Raw genomic sequence first — 10,068 nt, 5'->3', positions numbered from 1 at the left:
GGTTTGTTTTTGTGAAAAGTGGGGACATCCCATAGACGTAATGGTTTTTATACTGTACAGACCGTATTTTCTATTCTTAATCTAGAATTAGAATTCTTATTTTCTAAACTTAATTCTGTATGATTTATAAGCTTTTGTACCCGTGGGGACCACAATTTAGGTCCCCACCGTGACACGAGTCCCCATGAGTCTGTGTGTAGTCAGGTTTAAGTCCCCACCAGGATATATAAACCAGTACACACAGGTGACCATCTCACACACACACACTCACACACACACACTCACCGGTGGCACTGGTGCCAGGTCCAGGACTCTCGCGAGGCTCGTGGTCTGAAGTCGGCTCGTCCCAGGTTCATGATGCGTGAGGAGAAGCGCAGCAGCCGCCGGTGACCGTAGGGCCAGCTCATGCGCGCGGCGGAGGACGACAGACAGTTCTCCTCGTGAGCGCAGGTGAGCAGGTGCAGCGGCCGGTCCTCCAGATACGCAGACTCCTGCACCAGCTGCGCGTCGATCACCAGATCCGGAGCCGCTGAGGACACACACAGCACGCGCTCATCACATATACACAAGAGCAGCACATTTAACAGCTGCATGAATGTCCAACATACTGCAGCAAATCACTTTAATCAAAATATTATATTAAACCGACACTTTTTGGTCGCCTGAACCCCTTCTGAAATATTTACTTTAAGTCACTGAGATTTTAAGTTAATATTTCAATAATTTATCAACAGATTTGCATGATCATGGGTAATGATGATATGACATGTAAGTAAACTGATAAAATATTACACCTTTTTTAGTAAGGGTTTTCATTTTGTTTTTATTTTAAAATTATTTACTTTATTTTGACATTCGTATGTATTAATTCATTTTAAGTAAGCATTTTATTTTGATTTTATTTTAAAATTATTTATATTAATTTGACATTTTTATAAATAAACAATTTCTTATTGTGTATTAATTTTCAAATTATTTTGTTTTATGATTTATTTAATTTTTAGTAAGTACTTTACTGTTTTATTTAAAAATTATTTATTTTATATTTTTGTGATTTCATTAATGTTTAGTATGTCTTATTTAAAAAATATATTTGTTAATTTGACATTTGTATGATTTAATCAATATTTACTGTTTTATTTTAAAAGTTTTATTATTTATTTATTTATATTTTAATTTGATATTTTTGTCAAAACATTTTTAGTGTTTTATTTTATTTTGTAGTAAGTGATTTATTTTAAAAATATTTCTGTTAATTTGACGTGTATGATTGAGTTAATATTTTAGTAAATGTTTTATTTTGATAATTTAAAAAATATGTACTTATTTTAATTTGAAATGTATTTATTTAATTCATTTCAGTAAGTTTTTTTTTTAATGATTTTTAAAAGATGTATTATTTTGTTACATTTTAATATATTATATAATAATCAATATGATATGATATGAAGTCCTGGAGACTGATGTCATATCCTAGTCTAGCACCTGAGAGTGTGTGTATATGTGTGTGTGTGTGTGTGTGTGTGAGTGCATATGTACATATGTATTTGTGTTCAGGTGTCAGAACCAGGTCTCCTGCGGGACGGACCGAACACGAGACTGAATCCACAGGAATCCACCCAGAGTCTAATAACTCCCCCTATTACAGCTAATTCATGCACATTATCAAATATTTTCCACGCTCCTCTCCACCGTCTATTTAGCGAGAGCCGCTTTTAAACAGGCTTTAACCCTGAATCTGTGCAGGGCTGTAATTACCTCTGCATGGGAAACAAAAGCCCTGCGGGTGTAAGCAGTGACAGTGAAACACATTCAGCTCTCCATTACTAAATAATCTGACACTGAATGAGCAGCTTGACATGATCACGTTCTGTTGTGTCTTATTTCAATGTGTGATTATTCAGTAGTCGCTCATAAGGGTCTCTTCAAGCTTCAAGCACAATAACAGTCGAGCTGAGAGAGTCTTAATAAACACACCAACAAACCTTTGGCACAAAGAAATCACATTTCTGACAACAGCAGCGTCTCTGAGCAAATGCACAAATCCTATTGGTTGGCCAGTTTTTTCACAGTGTGATGACAAAGAGATCAGAACAATCTCCATAAGAAATGTCGCACTAGCTATGTTTCCATCCACCTATTTTTATGCAAATTTGAGGATATTGCACGAAAAACGCTGGATGATAAGATGGCAAGATACGCATGAGTTCTAAAAAAACGTATGCACTCAATTGAGTCGGATAAGTTTTTTATCAGATACAAATTTGCATAAACTACGATGAACACATTTACCAAATAAATTCCGCATTGCGCATCTGACTTTACATCAACCGATCATGTGACTGTATAACTGGATTAACCAGCACATCGATCCCATCGCACACCGTCTCAAATACTGTGTTAATCATTTTGAAACACCTGAGCCAAAGTCCATCATCTAACTGATTTAGTGTAATTATCTATCAGAACTGTCTTACATGATTGATTCCCAAACATCAGGCATCCGAACACAAGATCACATGACCCTGTTTGTTATTTATAATAAGTCATATATTATGTTGGAAAAAAGAGCCACAAGTTTGTTTCCCCGGTTGCAGCAACTTTAATTTTTACTATTAATACCTTGCGCCAGTTTCCAAGAAAGTCACGATTTTATTCTCTTGAACACATGGGATGGAGTTTGGGGTTTATTCACATATGTTTTATGTGATATTCAAATTTTCATAGCTAAAGTAGCAACTTTGGATGGAAACGTAGCTACTGACGGCCAGTGTTGGGAAAAGTTACTTTTAAAAGTAATGCATTACAATGCGTTACTTAGTTACTTTTTATGGAAAGTAATGCGTTATGTTACTTTTGCGTTACTTTTTAAATCTGGGCAGGCTTTGCTTGTTTATTTTTAATATAAAAAGTTCTATTTTTGGCAAATATAAAAGCCCTTTCACAACAAAAGTGAAATGAATACGCCACAGGCGGAAGGAAATGTAAATTAATGTCTGTACAGTACGCAGAATAAGAAAGTTCAACACTCTTCAGCAATAAAAAAAGAACAAATGCTAGTTTGAGTAATTTTTGCATATTAATATGGTTGAATTGGATCATCGAAGGTCAGCAGCCAAGACACTGGTTAATAAAATGGGATTAAACACAAAGGATATTTGTATTATTTGACATATTTAATTTCATTTAGAAATTAGAGTTAACGTCATGTACCTGATGGGCTCTGGAAGCGAAGCCGAAGCCGAGCTGTCGACACACCACCATGGCTTCATTAATGCCCCAGTTCTCACTGCAGACGGAGCCCCAGCGCTGCTGACCGTTCACCTCCATCAGCACCTCCACCCGGCCCTCCGCCGCCTCCCGCCCGCCCGCCAGACGCACCTGAGCATCACGGGACACACCGCAGCCCGAGTGTCACTCGTCAGGTGAAATATCACTGCTTCATGTTTGCTCAAACTATAACTAACTACAGTACTCTGACAGCATTTAAGGGGCCAAGCACTACAAGAGAGACAATGAGGAGCATGGCAGGGAACATCAGAACGACTGCAAAAAGACATTTATAGATGATTTAAGGCAAAATTGTTGAAAAGTCATTAATACAATCACGATTCAATTACTAATTAGTTTTGATCAATAGGTGGCGCCGTGACAAAATTGATGGTCACAATGACACACTCAGTGTTTCAATATGGTAAAGTGTCAGAAAGTTACAGCTTCAAAACCATTTCGGCATCATGCCATAAATTTGGTGGATGTGCTAAACGATAACAGTTTGACATATATTAGCACAAAATCCATAACTTTTTTGCCATCATGATCTGAATCAAATTTGGTGAAAATTGGTCTAGGAGAAGTTTGAAAAAGGTGGTTTTCAAAGAAAATCAAAATGGCAGCTAGGACATTTAATAATTGGTATCGTTGTTCTTGGCATGATCCACGGAATCTAACTCCTGACCATCAGGTGGCGTTATGTCGAAACTGTGCAGGTATGGATGTCGTAACACGCACCAAGTTTGGTCAGAATATGTTGAAGTGTTGCAGAGATACAGCCTCATGTTCACTTTGGCGTGCTCTTCATCGAATCTGTTCTTGTGTTATTCAAGAACATTTTGACTAATCAACTTGAATTTCGTAACGTTTTGTCATGATGATGAGAAGGTGACCTGAATCAAATTTGGTGAAATTCAGACAAACAGTCAACGAGAAGTTAGAAGTTTTCAAAGAAAATAAAAAACTCCTTTTTAGAGACATTAAGCTGGGGTGCTTTGTAAATAAAATATTATAATATAACAAGTAAAAAATTTATAACAAAGTCTACACTTTAGTCCTCCAAATGAACTCCAAACTCAGACAGGATAGGAATTTTGGACGATTATAGCATAATTGGTATCGATGTTGTTGGCATGATCTATGGATTCTATCTCCTGTCCACTAGGTGGCGCTGTGCTGAAACTGTGCAGGTGTCCTCAGGTCATGGTTGTCATTACACACACCAACTTTGGTCTGAATACGATAAAGTGTTGCAGAGATACAGCCACAACCACTATGGCGTGCTCTTCGTCAAATTCGTTCGCGTGTTATTCAAGAATGCTTTGACTAATTTGAATGCTTTCACTTAGATTTTTTCTGCATGATCTGAAGACGACCTAGTTTGATTTTTGTGAAAAACAGAGCAACAGTCTAGGAGGAGTTAAAAAAAGCAAAGAATTTAAAGAATTTTGTTTCTAGTCCTTACGGTTATTGGAATAACATAAGTGCAACTTTGGACAGTTGGTGGCGCTAGAGAGTTTGAGTTAGAGATTCTAAATTTGCTATGATGAATGTGCATACGGTCCTCGACCAGTGTGCCAAATTTCACAACTTTTTACCATCTGCTTCTACAGGCTGCCAATGACTCAAAGCGGAAGATTACTGTACTATTACAGTAAGTGTCTCTGCGCGTACCGTCGTGCTCAGGCACGTACCGTCGCGCTCAGGCCGGTGTTGGGGACGTTGCAGCGGACAGATGCATCCTGGGAGTGTTTGCCTGAGTAACGCTGGACCTCCTGGAAGCGGCACTGTGTGATGGAGCTCTCCCGGCCCGAACACTGCACCGCGTTCATGTGGATCGGACCTGTACCTGCACAAACACAAACACAAACACATGTTCCACGTGCTGATGTCTGGACACCACAAGCCCATTTACCTGCTAGAAGTAGTCATTAGCGCGTTGTGTTCGGCAGAAAACTGCAACTGGCCTGCATGTGTGATGTGGACACTGGATTCAGTAAATTACACACACGGGCCAAATGAAAGCATTTAATAGAGACGGGACGGAGAGACACATGCGTATGGACGAGACTCCCTGTAATTAGTGCACGGTTGGGTCATGAAGTCACCAGCAAACGTGTCTCTTACTCTCCTCCTCACCACTGAAGAACAGACTGACAGTGTATAATTCAGAACATTTACCCTGAAAATAGAGGCATTCAAACACCAGGGCAAAACCCCAAACCTGAGACGATGGAACAAATGACAGCATGTTGGGAACTCATCATCATCATCATGCTGATGTATTGTTGTGACGTGTATGATCAGCAGTAAGCATTCAGGGCCTTTGTGTTCCACAACATCTGAGTAACTCAGTGAGTCTCCAGACTGGTTTATGCTGGTTAGTCCTGGACTAACTGCTGGACCAATGTTACACCACAAATACTTGTCAATAAGCCTAGCCTCTCTGCTGAAAGTCTGAAAATTAATAAATGAAGACAAGAAGACATTATTTCTTTTAACACTTTTTATCGTATTTTGTAAATATAAGTTAGAAGAATTGTTAGGGTTACAAATATTTTTATTTTGTTTAATTTTTTTAATTAAAAACAGTAATAATAATAATCCAATTATTATTATGATTTTAAATTAAATTAAATTAAATTTATGCATTTAGCAGACGCTTTTATCCAAAGCGACTTACAGTGCATTCAGGCTATACATTTTTTATCAGTATGTGTGTTCCCTGGGAATTGAACCCACAACGTTTGCACTGCTAACGCAATGCTCTACCACTGAGCCACAGGAACATTTTATAGTCATATTGATATATAATCACAATTTTATGGCAAAATTGTGCAGGGTTAGGAATTTTTTAGTTTCATACTTTATAGTAATAATATAATCATTATTATTATTAGATTTATTGCTGGGAGTTAATTAAGAATATTTATGCTTTTTTTTTAATATTTCTATTTAATAATAATAATAATATTTTATAGTTATACTGATATACATTTATTACATTTTGCTTTGGCCAAATTGTGCCAAAAGGATTAGGAATATTTATTTATTTTTGTTGTATTTTTATGTAATAATAATAGCAATAAATAATAATAATATTATTATTAGTCATATAGATATATAATCACAATTTTTTTGGGCCAAATTGTGCAGGGTTAGGAATATTTCCTATTTTGTTTAATACTTTTATTTAGTAATAGTTTGCAAGGCTAGGTAATGGCAGTGCATTAGACTAAAACTTACTGAAAACACAATAAAGCGCTATATAAATCCCTCATTCATTCATTCATCTCAGACACACATAAATACAGCTGTGGTCACGATTATTGGCCCCCTTGGCAACAAATTCACAAAAATAATTTATTTCCTAATGAGGTTTCCCCCCACGTTCAACTGTTCTATCTCAATGAAAGATTAGATTTTTGTGTGTTTTTTGAATGAAAGATCAATTGGATAAACAATGCAGATTTATTTTTACAGCCTTCTTTGCTCATATTTACCAAGGGGGCCAATAACTCTGACCATTGTGTTTCCCGTCCATATATCAGCATGAAAACACAGCGGAACGAGGCCCGGGTGTATTCTGGTCTAGAATCTGAAACACAGCAGCGTCTGAGTATCAGCCAAATAAACCTAACAGACAGAACGAGAGACAAGAACAGCACAAAACACCAGCATTCATGTTTCCTGCGCTTTCCTGTAGTTTGGCGCTCACAACACCAAGATTGTAAGTTTGATTCCCAGGGAAAGCAAGAACTGATTAAAGCAAAAGTGTACCCTGAATGCAGTGCAGGTCACTTGCCAAAGGCATTCAGGTAAGCTGATTGGCTGACACGTCTATGGGGGCGGGGTTTAGGAGAGGCTGCAGTGATGACGTATTTTCAGAGGAAACCCAACAGGATTTTTCCATTGGCTTTTTTGGATTGTTGCAGAAAATAATGTTTTGTTCATTATAATAATCTTCACAAATTAACACAACTTTTGAAGCCTAAACACAATCTACACTATCACATGACTTCAACGTCTGCGACTCTTTCAATATTTATGTAGAATATGAGTTTAAATATAAAAAACTAGAATAGCTTGCCACTAGTAGTGAGTAAATGAGTTTATCTGTTTGGTTTGATGTCCCTCTGCAGTCCCATATTACACACTTGACAGCAAGTAAAGGCTTTAAAAATCACAAGCGGATATTACTGATGTATTTTATGTCTTAAGGGTGTAGAGTTTAGTATGTACGCTATGACACATCCCTACCAATATCCAGAGACTGCTAAATTGTGCCTAGCAATAATTGTGATCAAACAATTAAATATATGTGTATGTAACACTGTTGTTGTAATTTTGGCCGCATCTGAAATAGGTCAATATTTTTGAAATGTAAAATATGTTTAGTTTCAACCAAAATATATTTCAGAATGTATTTCACGGGCAAGAAAATACATTTCCTATGTATATATATATATATATATACACATACAACCTCAATTCCAGAAAAGTTGGGACGTTTTGTGAAATGCCATAAAATCACATGCATCATATGTTCACATTGTTCTAGGCAAAAAAATTAAATGTTACTTCAAATGTGACAAATGTGATTTTTTTTTTTTTTTAGATTGAAATATGTGGCGGACAAAGTATATTTTTAAATGCTTTGTAAAATATACAGTATATTAAATATATTTTCCAAAAAATATATTGGTAAAAAAATAGTAAATATATTTTGAAACTTATTTTTGCAAATATATTTTTGGCCACTTTTTGAAATATATAAAAAAATGTATTTGAAAATGTATTTTTTTTGCCGTAAGTGTCTGATGACTTTAACAACCTGTTTTGTCCAAAAAGTGGCTATTCAGTGTGTTTATGCAATCTGTGTCAAACTAATTCTGATATTTAAATATAAAGATCTGACGATTAGATTTAATCCATAACACAACACCAGTGAACTGCTCTTTACTCTCATGGCCTGAAATGCAAACACATTTAATCTACATATAAAGTCAAACTAGTGAGTTTCTTCCAAGGTGCTTTTTCTCACAATGAACAGAGTTTAAACGAAGCAACAGACAGAAACGAGCGGAGACGGGTGGAGCACTGAAGCAGCTGTTAAACATCACTCGCAGAAGCACAGTCTCACTGCAGCTGGAGGTTAATATAGACCACACAGAAAGAGAGAAAGAGAGACTCAAACCCGTCACTTAGATCACGAATCTGAAGAGATTTGCAGAAAACAAGACGGATTCTGAGGAAGAGCAGCACTTGCAGTGTAAAGTGAAGTGAGAGTCAACTAAAGGTCAAAACTATTAAATCTATTCCGGACCACATGAATACTGCTCATTAAAACTGTGGTTTTTCTTATTAAACTTTCTCTCAGTGCTGCAGTGGGCAGAATAACACACAGAACGCGTCTTTGCGTCTAAAAAGAAAGACACAGCGTTCAGAAAAGGCCTCCGCCATAAAACAGTTGCCATGTCAACTTGCTACTGTAAACAAAAGCTTGCCCCGCCTCCGGGCTCTTCTGATTGGTTCACTGTTTTGGAACTGACATTGATGAGCAGCGCTGCGTGTAGAAATTGAAATTCTTTTAACTTGACACAGCGTCTTAAAAACATGGCGCTTATGTGCGAGACACTGCAAAAGATCCGACATGTGAACATGCACTAAAGCCCAAAGTATACTTCATTTCTGTATGTGTATACGTTAGCATATGCACACAGTCGAACGCATATTTGTTGTTGTTGTTCCATCTCTTTAGTTTTGTTGTCTACAGTGCTGCCACCTTGTGGAACAACTGATTAGTGCAAAACAAATTCAATGCGCATGTGTGACCTGCGCGTACAAAGTACGGTTCCAAAAATCAGGTGGTGCGCGTATAGTGCGCGCGTACTATTCTGGTGACGGAATTTGCGTCACGCGCACTGTACGCATACGTTAGCGTACGCGTAAAAAGTGCAGCGTACTTTGGGCTTAACAGGGAATGTTCTCAGAATGTTCTGGCAAGGTTCTCTCAACGTTCTTCCAGTAACGTCAATAGAACGTTTGCTTAAAGTTGTTCTCGCATCTTGTGTCTTTTGCAGAATTTCGAACACATTCAAGTGTTCAAGTTAAAATGTTAAACTTTTAAACGTCTAAAACGTGTCACATGTCTTTAAACCTTGTGTTTTTTCTTCATTCCCCTGCCACAAAACGTCATTTTGATCCCATACGGCAAAAAAATGTATATTTTTGAGGCCACAATATATTTTAAAATACATGCTAAATATATGTATTTTATAAGCTTGATGAAATATATTTTTGAAATATGAATTCTTGCTGATTTATATTCAAGTGTGTTACATATTCACACTTGTTATAGACAACAAAGTTTTTCTTCCAATGTGACATGTGTGAATGTATTTATGTATGTAATATATTTATATATATTTTTTGGCAATTTGTTATAAATATGACTAAATATTTATATAAATATTTAAAAATATATTTTTTAAATATACAAAAAATATATACTGGTAGGAAATATATTAACATAAATATATTTTGAAACACATATGTATTTAGCCATTTTGAAACATATTTAAAAATATATTTGATTTTTTGCCGTATGGTGGCTGAAGGTCTTTGGGTTCGTTCGGCTCGTCGCTGCTGATGAAGATGGTGTGACTGTAACTGGTTTAATCAGTCTCAGTCAGTCATTATCAGGGCCGATCACGACACGCTTCCTCTGAATCTCACGATCCTCCTGTCCTGTTATGACTGAACACGGCTAGATGAAAGCAGCGGCTGATTTCA

General features: G+C 36.6%; 1 protein-coding gene across 1 annotated transcript in view; it reads right to left on the bottom strand.

Annotated features, from left to right (window-relative positions):
* LOC107693009 (lysyl oxidase homolog 4) overlaps positions 1-10,068 on the bottom strand; it is a 32,092-nt gene that overhangs the window by 13,072 nt on the left and 8,952 nt on the right. Inside the window, exons 4-9 of the mRNA XM_016492253.1 lie at positions 5,401-5,426; positions 4,968-5,122; positions 3,214-3,381; positions 1,568-1,575; positions 793-794; positions 286-607 (exon numbers count right to left, since the gene is read on the bottom strand). Of these exons, the coding sequence (XP_016347739.1) occupies positions 286-607; positions 793-794; positions 1,568-1,575; positions 3,214-3,381; positions 4,968-5,122; positions 5,401-5,426 (681 nt within the window). The remainder of the gene's footprint in view (positions 1-285; positions 608-792; positions 795-1,567; positions 1,576-3,213; positions 3,382-4,967; positions 5,123-5,400; positions 5,427-10,068) is intronic.

Source organism: Sinocyclocheilus anshuiensis, unplaced genomic scaffold (genome assembly GCF_001515605.1).
Source record: "Sinocyclocheilus anshuiensis isolate Anshui unplaced genomic scaffold, SAMN03320099.WGS_v1.1 scaffold1200, whole genome shotgun sequence".
Classification (NCBI taxonomy): Eukaryota; Metazoa; Chordata; class Actinopteri; order Cypriniformes; family Cyprinidae; genus Sinocyclocheilus; species Sinocyclocheilus anshuiensis.
The sequence above is the reverse complement of the archived record's forward strand: the minus strand, read 5'-3'. Positions and strand labels throughout refer to the sequence as shown.